The following is a 12,361-nucleotide window of genomic DNA, read 5'->3' as shown; positions in this document are numbered from 1 at the left end:
TCCCCCAACTCCGTGACAAGGTTATAGACCAATGTCCAAATATCACATTCAGGACCTCAATCTTGCGACTCAAACTTCCCCGATGAAGCTTAAGCAGATCTGAGATGACAGAATCAGGACCAAGGATCTTTTATACAATTTCATGTCATCTTGGACACGTTGGGATTTCCTCCGGAACAAAAGGTCATTAGGATGACTTTTGAAAGAGGTCCATCACCGGTACTTAGTTATAGAATTAACATAATGCAATTTTGCTTGTTCCTCAACCATTCACAGTACATTTCAAAGAGAGATGAATACCGAGATACCCCATGTTTACAATTCATTTAAATGCTAGGATGTTCTTTTGATCTCTGAACTATCAGCCTAGAAAGGGACTGTTGGTTACATTGTGGACCCTACTCATATGTATATAAATACACCAACATTATCCCTCCACATGTTTTGAGGGTTATTTATTTTGTAGGATGTTTAACCCTTCTAGCCATGCATCACAGGTGCTAAGAACTGTAAGGATGTAGGAGCAGGATTTTATAATGTACTAAGAGAATTAATGTATGATTTGATTTCATCCTGTCAGCCCCCCTTTTTGAATAGCAAAAAGCAATGACAGACCAGAACAATCCTTATGAGTGTATTGTATCTATGTTGAGGGCCTGAAGCCCCAATTTGATTAGAGGAACGTTGAGGGCCTGAAGCCCCAGTATAAATTGTAGGCTTGATTTACAATGTATTCTGCTGAATATAAAATGCTGTCTGGATTCCTTTGAAGGTTTCTGTAAGAGATTGTTTGTGTGAATGAGGAATGCATGCATCAGGAAAAGATAAGGTGTGAAAGCCATCACAAATGTCCAGATGATCAAGAAAAAGTGAAAAACTTGGAAAGACCAGGAGCCAATCAGAAAACATCCATTGTATCCGATGTTCAACATGTTAGCAACATTGACGACCTCAGAAGTGAGGCAGGCACCCCCGAAGGTGAAACAACAAATAAGAAATAACAATGGGAAGCCGGACAATAACCATCAAATGATAACACCACATAAGGATTAATAGTTACAGGATGACATTGCAAAATGCATGGACTCAAATGGGAATTTACAACTATAAAGCTGGGGTGTTTTGCCATGGAACTCTGGCTTCAGTCCTGCAAAGCCTCGGAGCATCGAATTGTGACCGACAAGAGCCCAGCTCCACACTCGTGCTCCATCTAACTGGCCATTAGATTGACTCGAGCTACAACAGATTGGTAACTATGAACATCACTGGCAGGAGTGTGTGTGTGTGTGTGTGTGTGTGAGTGAAAAGCATATGCCAACTGTTGTATTTTCAATAAATGCTGCGTATTTGCCTTCCTCTATAAAGATCCCGTGTGCTTTGTATGAGCATAACAAGGAGGTGTCTCTCTGAGAACCTCCAGATCAGACAGTGGCAGGGGGGTAGGAATGGGATGTGGAGTCTTCCAGCTCTCGATCACCCATTCCCATCAGGCCTGGGTTGTAGTGATCACCATCTACCTGCTGTTCAGTGAGTTGGGGGTCTCAGTTACTGGAGTATGAAAACATCTCTAAGCTGTAAACATCAAATTTTTAAAAAGAAAGGAGTCCTCTCCAGGCCAAACGATTGCTTGTTCTCATGTCGTTTCTGCAGTGATTGGAGCAGGCAGTGCTCGGATTATAATGCTCTGACTGTATAATTGGCAGATTTTTTGCTATCGTCATTGAGAGTATACACATTGAGATCTTTTGTGTTCCTGAGCATAACACTAATGGAAAAGACAGATTGCTAAAGCGAACAGACATGAATGATTTATGCTATGTTGAGGTATTTAATGTGTCTATAGGGTAAGGCAATGGTAAATAGAATAGACTGTACAACTACTGGGAAAGAAGTTCCCTTCTAACTGTTTTGTCTCTTATATTTAAACAGTTAGAGTTTGGAGCTGGAGACCTTCAGGGACCTCTATTTGGTCTGAAGATATTTCGTAATCTTACACCAAGATGGTAAATATAAGAAACAGCTACTACTCTATATCCCTGTTCATGAATGTTCCAGACTGACATGCCCTTTCATATTCACTTTGGATATGTTTATCACGTAGAACATGGCAGTCCAAGTTTAAACCTTACAGAGGACTTTCATATGGGGGAAAACACTTAGATTTAATATTATTTTGTTGTTGGTACTGTGCATTTTAATTGTACTCTGCAGGTGTTAGCAAGGATTGCGTCCTTCCCATCTTTGGTCTAGATTTGCTCTTGTAATGAGGTCACACTGCTGGATATATGTCCTCACAATCCATTCTATGACAGATTGTGATCTCTAAACACAAGAGTCTGACTTTGCTCCAGAGTCAAGTGGATGAAGAAACCAGACTGGGAGGAAACTCCAAGATAGTGTTATCTTTGGTCATGGGGGGGTGGGAGGGAAAGCTTCTTTTTCTCCACTTCTCCATACAAGCTCTTAATTTCCTTGAGTGCAGTATTTCTGTTACAATTAGTTTCATGGTTTCTGTAAAGGGAAATCGTGTCTTACTAATCTACTAAAGTTCTTTGAAGGGGTCAACAAACATGTGGACTAGGGGGATCCAGTGGACATAGTGTACTTAGATTTCCAGAAAGCCTTTGACAAGGTCCCTCACCAAAGGCTCTTACGTAAATTAAGCTGTCATGGGATAAGAGGGAAGGTCCTTTCATGGATTGAGAACTGGTTAAAAGACCGGGAACAAAGGGTAGGAATTAATGGTAAATTCTCAGAATGGAGAGGGGTAACTAGTGGTGTTCCCCAAGGGTCAGTCCTCGGACCAATCCTATTCAACTTATTTATAAATGATCTGGAGAAAGGGGTAAACAGTGAGGTGGCAAAGTTTGTAGATGATACTAAATTGCTCAAGATAGTTAAGACCAAAGCAGACTGTGACGAACTTCAAAAAGATCTCACAAAACTAAGTGATTGGGCAACAAAATGGCAAATGAAATTTAATATGGATAAATGTAAAGTAATGCACATTGGAAAAAATAACCCCAATTATACATACAATATGATGGGGGCTAATGTAGCTGCAACAAGTCAGGGAAAAGATCTTGGAGTCATCGTGGATAGTTCTCTGAAGATGTCCGCGCAGTGTGCAGAGGCGGTCAAAAAAGCAAACAGGATGTTAGGGATCATTAAAAAGGGGATCGAGAATAAGACTGAGAATATATTATTGCCCTTGTATAAATGGATGGTACGCCCACATCTCGAATACTGCATACAGATGTGGTCTCCTCATCTAAAAAAAGATATACTGGCACTAGAAAAGGTTCAGAGAAGGGCAACTAAAATGATTAGGGGTTTGGAACGGGTCCCATATGAGGAGAGATTAAAGAGGCTAGGACTCTTCAGCTTGGAAAAGAGGAGACTAAGGGAGGATATGATAGAGGTCTATAAAATCATGAGTGATGTGGAGAAAGTGGATAAGGAAAAGTTATTTACTTATTCCCATAATACAAGAACTAGGGGTCACCAAATGAAATTAATAGGCAGCAGGTTTAAAACAAATACAAGGAAGTTCTTCTTCACGCAGCGCACAGTCAACTTGTGGAATTCCTTACCTGAGGAGGTTGTGAAGACTAGGACTATAACAGCGTTTAAACGAGAACTGGATAAATTCATGGTGGTTAAGTCCATTAATGGCTATTAGCAAGGATGGGTAAGGAACGGTGTCCCTACCCTCTGTTTGTCAGAGGATGGAGATGGATGGCAGGAGAGAGATCACTTGATCATTGCCTGTTGGTCCACTCCCTCTGGGGCACCTGGCATTGGCCACTGTCGGTAGACAGGATACTGGGCTAGATGGACCTTTAGTTTGAGCCGGTACGGCCTTTCTTATGTTCTTATGTTATGTTCTTATGGCAGAAAACAGGAGCTGATCCCAGTTTTAATGGAGGGAGTGAAAGATGCTTTTTCACAACTTTTATTATTCGTTTGTGACAGCAGTTATAGCTTTAGGGATTGATTGCTGAGGAGATAGTTGCTGTTCGGTTCTTCTATTTCATCTGGCGTGTGAAGTTTTGCGTCCACAGCGTCCGCTGTATTGGGATGATGTGCTATGTTGTAACCAGAAGCAGACACATTTTTTCACTTTTTGAAACAACTTTCAAAGGCAACTTCTTCATTACTGTTTTGAGTGATGAGCAGGAATGTGCAGCTCAATAGAAAACAGCCACTTCTCAGGCAGGACTTGTAAGGGAGCAGTCAGTTCTGAGAGCGTCATTTAAAAAGCTTGAATTAAATTCCTTATTTGCTTTTGTTTAAAGAGAACAACCCAGAAATAAATGAGAATATGACAAAACACATGCCTGTGACTGCGTCTCACGTCTGAACCACTGTGTTCAGTGTTGTTACCAGCAGGAGTGTTTGGAGGAAGCAATTTGCTTATTTTCAAAGTGAACCCAAAGCCCGTGACTCGGTTCCCCTTTCCCACCTGGGAGAAGGGATAGTAGCTCAATTTGGGATACTTGAGAGAACGAGGGGTGGGTTGTTTGTTTTTTTCCCTTTGGAGGGTAAAGGAGGCAGGCTGGTATTGGCATGTACAACAAGTGACACAGGCTCCCAAGAAGGGAACAAGGCTAGTGTAACTAAGTCTCCTCTTAATTATCTGAAAGAGGAGGAAGGGGGAAAGTAGAACTGCTAGATGCCTTGGGTTTTTCAGAGGATGAACTTGAAAGTCAGGTAGGTTAGGAAATAGAGGCTGCTTTGTGGGATATCGTTAAGCTGTAAATTACAGGAATGGCTTACTACAAAGTGGGGAGGAGAGGGAGCGAAGCTCAGGAGATCTCTCTGTCACAAGCCTTATGATGCTGTGCAGAAATAATGCTCAGTGACATTCTCCAGACTTCTGGCCTCTGCATCCAGGGCTCTTCTGGGACTCTCACATGCAGGAGAGGTGCTGACATTAAGAAAGGAGATTAGAGAAGTAATGCAAGGTTTGCCCTTCGCCGGATGGTGATTTGCAAATGACTAGAGCCATCCTTTTGTGCAGAAAAGTACAAGCTAGATGCTGACTGCATTTTTGCATTGGAGCCTCTTTCTCATTGGTGACTGTGCCGCCTCCTTCCCTTGGAGTCCTTCTGGTTTTCAGACATACCATTCTCAGAGCCCAGATTGTGATGTGGGCCCCTGGAGAGCCTAGTGCTGCTGCCTCTCTCACTGGTGGTGTGGAGCTGCGGGGCAGCAATAGGAGGCCTCCAGAGCAGGTGATGGTGCTGCCTCTACAGAACTGTTGCGCGGTAAGGGCCAGGCAAGCCTCCATGCCAGTGTTTGCACTCCTGTTGGGCTGGCCCTAATGTTACCACATGATTGACTGAATTGGGGGGTTACATTTGTGGCAGTTTCCTGGCAGTGCTGCCAGTGTCTAATCTATGAACTGATTGCAACTGATATTGGAGCTGACAGATAGCGAGTGTCTACAGCATGCAGCGAATATCTCTTGAGAGTCCTGCATGCCAAAGCTCCTGGGTGACGGGGAGTTTGAGGCTGTCTAGAGAGTCTCTGGTCTTACCACTGCTGATGCTCTCCTTATTTCTTGTAGCTTCATCACCACAAACTGTGCTCTGCAGTTTTCATCCCGTGGAATCCGACCAGGCCTCACGACTGTTCTGGCGCGGAACCTAGATAAGAACACAATGGGCTATTTACAGTGGCGATGGGGCATCCAGTCAGCCATGAATACGAGTATTGTCCGGGATACCAAAACCAGCCACTTCACAGTGGCCTTGCAGGTAAGACTCAGAGGGCTGTGTGTAATGGAGAGCAAGCTCCCTCTCAGTATTTGAGCTGCCTCTTATAGTGCCCATTGGAAGGTAGCTTGCCCCTTTTCCATTATAACCTCCGTCAGTAATTTAGCTAATTAGCACCTGTCTGAATTTAGTCAGTGTGATGGGTTTGTGGATTAGCCCTTCACTTTGCAGCCCCCTGCCCAGAACTGATGGCTAGTATTGTAGTAGTGAGCTGGAGGACACAGCTCATAATGTTAATGTGCTGGAGGCATGGAGAGGAGTGTGTCAGGCTTCAGCCTCCCTCGACTGGGAGACTGTTTCATTTCTTGGAGCCTAGTTTGTGCTACCTTACTCAGTCCCTTCAGCTGGCTTATGGACATAGCATTGTTGCCATTGATTTCCATGAAGTTGATGTTCCTTCCTCCTCGATGGGGGGGAGGGAGAGAGGCAGGAGCAAAAGAGCTGAAAGAGAAATTGTCAGGTTGGTGTACTCTAAAATTTGTGTCTCTGCTCAAAACAATTTTTCCAACTTCCCTTTTGCAGAATGCACTGAAAAGCAGATGTTTGCTTTGAATTCCAGCAGCAGATTCTGCCGCTGGACTCTTGCTCCTGTATTACACATTGACAGTCTATGTCATTTCTATTCAGCAGAACACGTAACCGTCCCCTCAGCATTCAGAGCAGCAAAACACACCGTGTCTAGGTGTCCATGGAACCAGAAATGCCTTTCTCAGCAGGAACAGCACATTTACTGAAATGTTTTGCAGAAAGAGCAAAGCACAGTTTCAGGGCTATAGACCTGTCACATTTTCTTGCTGCTCCTGTACTAGTTAGAAATGTTCCTACAGCAGCCACTTAATTCACCAGAGCCAGAAATCTTGCAGCACGTTCCTCGCAGAAATGACCAGTCGCTTAGAAATGTGCTTAGATCACCTGATGTGCTTGCTGCCTAGCCCAATATTTCCAGGAGACACTCGAGTACAGCCTTGATTCTGCCTCTTCTGTGGAAAGCGACACTAATCTTCCTGCCATACGGAGCTACTTGGCATTCCTGAATGTACCTGCAAAGTGCTCCAAGCACTGCAATGAGTGCATCCACCCACCTGTCTGCATGCATGCGCTTTCCCAGAGTGTTGGCATGAACACTCAAGCTGCTGCTCTGATGTGATCACACTAATGTACTTTCGGGGCTGGGTGGGGAGAAGGGTGTTTCAGAATGGCCCCATTTGTCTGGGATCATATGGCAGTTATCAGTTTTGCTAACTAGTGGTGCCTGGAAATTTCCCAGGAACAGCAATGAAATGAGACCTTCAGCCAGCTGACAGTGTCCCTTCAAGGCAGCACTTCTCCAACTGTTATTCTGCAGATCACTTTGTAAGAGAGAGTCCCTCTCTTGTTCCAAAGCCCCTCTCAGCTTCGTGCTCAGCCCCAAGTAAAGGCTTCACAGAGCACAGTCTAAAATTCAGTGAGTGACACTGTGAGTACAGGTGGAGGGCAGTGACATGCAGGTGGTAGCTACTGCGGTGATGTCTACCCTGCAGAAGGGACTGGAAAGGAAATCGGTGGGAGTACTCAGCTGTGGCTTCTGATACAGCTTGTCCATGAACTCATGCCTCTCTGGTGTTTCAGCTCGGAATCCCCCACTCCTTCATGATGATCAGTTACCAGCATAAGTTTCAGGATGAGGATCAAACCCGAGTTAAAGGTTCCCTCAAGTGAGTATAAGTGGGGATGCTCCTGTGGGGCTTGCATCAGAGCGTCTGGCAAGGAAACCCCAGTCACTGCTGCTGTAGGCCTGTGTAGTTTGTGCTCTGATGCCTGTGTATTTCTTGGTGGAAGAGCTGCTTCCCTTGATTTTTAATTCTCTCTGTTAATGTGACAAAATGAAGGGTCACGGTCTTGGGGCTTAGATGAGTCTTTGTCCTCTTCAGCTGGGGAGACTGTACCTGTATTATTTTGATATCTGTCAAGTATCAGAGGGGTAGCCGTGTTAGTCTGAACCTGTAAAAAGCAACAGAGGGTCCTGTGGCACCTTTAAGACGAACAGAAGTACTGGGAGCATAAGCTTTCGTGGGTAAGAACCTCACTTCTTCAGATGCAAGTGAGGTTCTTACCCACGAAAGCTTATGCTCCCAATACTTCTGTTAGTCTCAAAGGTGCCACAGGACCCTCTGTTGCTTTTTTTGATATCTGTGTATCGTCACCAACGACAAAGCCTGTAAGCCTTGCCAGTTTGTCACTGTACTAACTGAAAAAGGCCTCCTTCATTTAGGTCCTGTATTTACATATTACATATTTAATCACTCACTAACAAACACGTCTTTCTTGTTCCATATTGTTTCCTGTTTTAATTTGCTGATATTTCTTTGACTAGTCTGCCTGTGGCAGCTCCGCTTCAGGATGCGCATGTGCCTGTGTGCTCCTGATTGGAGACTGTCGTCAGCAGGGTTTGCACCTGCACCCTAGGAATCCTTGTGCTCCAATGTAAGGGCATGGTGTGGGGGTATGGCCCTGCTGCCACCCCAGTTCCATCTCAACTACCCATGGCTTGAGACAGAGTATTGCAGTGTTGGCTATAGTTAGCCATACGGCTTCTTGCATGTCTCTTAATGTTTCTTTTCGTAGTGATTTTCTTTATATATTTTACCATTGTTTAGCACACTTTAGAATCCCCCATTTCATTTGCCTGATCTGGGTGTTTGTTTTCTTCTTGGGCCTCAATCCATGACTTTGAGTAATGGGTTATGCCTAAGACCCCCGGCTTCAAACCCTGCCAGACCTGCCATAGGTCTTTTTCCTGCAGTGACAGACATTCAAGCTGCGTCCACTGCCTGGGAAAAACTCACATCCCATTGAAACGTAAGATCTGCTCAGGATTTAAAAGCAAGTCTAAAATATCGAGGGAGAACAGACTAAAACTCCTGTTGATGGAGTGTTTTCTGAGACCTGCAGGGTCCGAGTCACGCCCCATACGTCAGATTCAGTTGCACAGAGAGCTCTGGCCACCGTCACTGCTGTGGCGGGAAGCAAAGATGCTGGGGCCCCTTTAGAACCATCCAGACCCTAAAATAGGAGAGAACCCATTCTCCAGAATGGGATGAGAGAAGAGAAAAGTCACCTCTGGGTCCAGGCCTCAGGGGACTTCACATCCCAACATGGGTACTGCCGAGGCTCCCCACCACTGCTACCATGATCCTGGCACCGGCTAAAAAGACAACACTGCGTACTGAGGAGCTGTCTGGTAAACAACCTGAACTGGCATTGGTGTTGGCAATCGACTCGGTGCCTTTGAAGCCCAAGGACTCTAAGGACAAGCTGAAATCATGGTTGGTACCAGCCAGCCGAGAAGGGTGCATGGATTGCACTTACCACCTGACTCCTGGGGGCCCCTGTCCGGAGTCCCTGGTACCGTACGGGCTTCTGTTCCATGAGGACCCGGGAGGAATCTGAGTCACCATTGCTGAGGGGTACCTAGAGAGACTCTCTGCCAGTGCTGACTTACCTCCTCTAGTCTACTTAACCTCTAGTCTTGCCATTGACATTGGTGACTCGTCCTCCAGGACCATCTAGTTCACCAGCCTCACACAAGCTCTTTGAGGCTCTGGAGAAGGATTTCCAGCCAATACTGAGACATCCTCTAACCAGCCAAACAAGTCTTGGTCTCCAGTACAGATGCCATTATTGGGTCTTCTCTGGCCCCCAGTACTGATTCGAGCACTGGCACTGGTAAGTACCACTTGCCCCACTGATGGATACGGCGATGACACCTCATCTGATTCCAAGGTGTCTATACAAGGCTCCTCTACCTACCTGTTGCAGACTCCCTCCCTTGAGGTGCACCCCGAGGAATAAGTTCCAACCCGAGATATACCTGGCCACCCTGGGATTCTGCCCCCTCCCTTACACTGCACCACAGTGGGGTTATTGGAACTTGTGGGCCTGTGATGGTGACCATATTGTAAGAGGGCATGTCAGGATCAACAACCGCCACCCTGGTTCTTGCTCCACAGGAGGATCTCACAGAGAACCAAGAGCTAGCAGAGGAAGAAGAGATATTACGTTCCCACAAATTTTCCTCCTCACCAGACGACACTATGGTGCCTCCCTGCCATTTTATGATGATGATGATTTCAAGGCCTTTCAAGATCTTCCGAAACAGATCCCTTCCAAGAGACCTTACCAATTCCATTGGAGAAGACGAAGGATCCCCAGCATTCCCTGTTGGACATCCTCCATTTGCCTGCTTAGGGCAAAATCGCCTTGCCTGTCAATTTAATTGATGCATAGACTCAAAGGCCAGCAGGAAGAGACCATTGTGATCATTTAGTCTGACCTGTATAACGCAGGCTGTAGAACTTCCCCACAATTATTCGTAAAGCAGATTTTTTTTAGAAAAACATCCAATTTTGATTTTAAAATGGTCAGTGATGGAGACTCCACCATGACCCTTGGTAAATTGTTCCAGTGGTTAAATACCTTCATTGTCAAAAATGTACACCTTATTTCGGTCTGAATTTGTCTAGCCTCAACTTCCAGCCATTGTATTGTGTTAGACCTTTCTCTGCTAGATTGAAGAGCCCATTATTAAATATTTGTTCCCCATGTAGGTGCTGATAGACTGGAATTAAGTCACCACTTAACTTTTCCTTTGTTGGACTCAAAGAACTCAATCTAGATAGTTTATCGCTATACGGCATGTTTCTTATCCTTAGTCACTCTTGTGGCTCTTCTCTGAACCTGCTCCAATTTAACACATTGAATTGTGGGCCCCAGAACTGGACACAGTATTTTTCAGCAGTAGTTGCATCAGTGCCAAAAGCAGAGGTAAAATAATCTCTCTTTTCCTACTCAAGATTCCTGTTTCTACATCTCAGGATCAAATTAGCTCTTTTGGCCACTGCAGCACAATGGGACCTTGTGTCCAGCTGATTGTCCGCCGCGACTCCCTCAGTCCGTAAGTAGGGCCTACGTTCTTTGTTCTTAAATGTACATACTTACATTTAGATGTATTAAAACACACATTGCTTGCGCCTAGTTTACCAAGTGATCTAGATCGCTCTGAATCAGTGACCGGTCCTCTTCATTATTTACCACTCCCCCAATTTTTGTGTCATCTGCAAACTTTATCAGTGATGGCTTTATGTTGTCTTTCAGGTCATTGATAAAAATGTTAAATAGCACAGGGACAAGAACCAATCCCTGTGGGATCCCACTGGAAACACATGAACTTGATGATGATTCCCCACTTACAGTTATATTTTGAGACGTATCAGTTAGCCAGTTTTTAATCCATTTAATGTGGGCCATGTTAATTTTATATTTTACTAGTTTTTTGATCAACATGTTGTGCGATACCAAATCAATGACTCTCTGCTGGCCGCAGCCTTTATGGCTTGGCAAAATTCATGTTACCCAAGTGTAAACAGACTGAAAAAAATATTGTATACTACCCAGAGGCTTGGAGTATTTTTTTTTTTCTCCCACCCAACTCTCTTATTGTCAAGGATGTTAACGAATGCACTTGTCAGGTGGGTCTTCAGTGACTCCCCAGCCAAGTCACACATAGGCCGTGTATGAAACAAACAAATCCCTTTTGGGGTTACGCAGTCCAAAAATGACTTCAATGTCCTGCAGCCCTCCCTGGGCTCAGCCTTTAACAGTCCAACAGGGCCCATCGTGGTGCCCTCTCTGTTGGCGTCAACCTGTAGCCCTCCCAAGGCTCAGGCCCCTAATTAGTCCAACTGCGGCCTATCGCAGTACCCTCTCTGCAGGTGCATCTTCCTGTAGCCCTCCCTGGACTCAGTCTTTGACCAGCACAAGAGGGCCCGTCACAGTACCCTTGTGTGGTCTGGCTGGGTTGCAAGATTCTTTCTCTGGAATTGAGCAGCATCCCAAGGGCTTCTTCCCTGGGGACACCTTACCTCTCTTTGAGTCCTCAGTGACCCCAGCCTTCCCGCTGAGCCACCCCTCTTGGACTCAGTTCTCTGACCACAGCTCCCCGCGGAGTCTGTCCCAGTGCAGCCCCCTTCCCTGCCGTGCCAGAGTTCTAATCCCTTTCCTTAGGGCGTAGCCATTTCCCCCAGGGGGTGGAGGGTGCAGTCTCACCCACTGTTCCGGGTCCCAATCCAAGGATCCTTTAAGTATAGCAGCCTTATGCTGTGTCCCTTTACTAATTACTAAAGTTAAGATTTTGTCACAGTTATTTTTAGTAAAAGTCAGGGACCGGTCACAGGCTTCTGTGAATTTTTGTTTATTGCCTGTGACTGGTCCCTGACTTTTACTAAAAATAACTGTGACAAAATGGGGGAATGAGAGTCGGAGTCCTGCTGTGGGAAGGGAGTGGGAGGGGTCCAGCTCCCGTGGCGGCTGGGAGCTCTGGGGGCACCCCGGGGCCTGCGGCGGCTGGGAGCTCCAGGGCTGGCGGCTGGGAGCGGTGAGCATGGCAGCTTGGTGGAAAGATCCAAAAGACGTATGTGTGGGAGTTCCATTGTCACAGCCTTCTCCCACAAGGATCATCACCACAGTGCTTCCCTGCTGGGCTGGAGTGCACACTTCCAGAACTTCACAGTTCAGGACAAATGGACCAGCTGAGGAAATCCTTG

General features: G+C 45.6%; 1 protein-coding gene across 1 annotated transcript in view; it reads left to right on the top strand.

The window, feature by feature from the left end:
- DNAJC11 (DnaJ heat shock protein family (Hsp40) member C11) overlaps positions 1-12,361 on the top strand; it is an 81,125-nt gene that overhangs the window by 59,735 nt on the left and 9,029 nt on the right. Inside the window, exons 7-9 of the mRNA XM_054009079.1 lie at positions 1,930-2,003; positions 5,573-5,762; positions 7,389-7,474. Of these exons, the coding sequence (XP_053865054.1) occupies positions 1,930-2,003; positions 5,573-5,762; positions 7,389-7,474 (350 nt within the window). The remainder of the gene's footprint in view (positions 1-1,929; positions 2,004-5,572; positions 5,763-7,388; positions 7,475-12,361) is intronic.

Source organism: Malaclemys terrapin, chromosome 19 (assembly GCF_027887155.1).
Source record: "Malaclemys terrapin pileata isolate rMalTer1 chromosome 19, rMalTer1.hap1, whole genome shotgun sequence".
NCBI lineage: Eukaryota > Metazoa > Chordata > Testudines > Emydidae > Malaclemys > Malaclemys terrapin.
The sequence above is the reverse complement of the archived record's forward strand: the minus strand, read 5'-3'. Positions and strand labels throughout refer to the sequence as shown.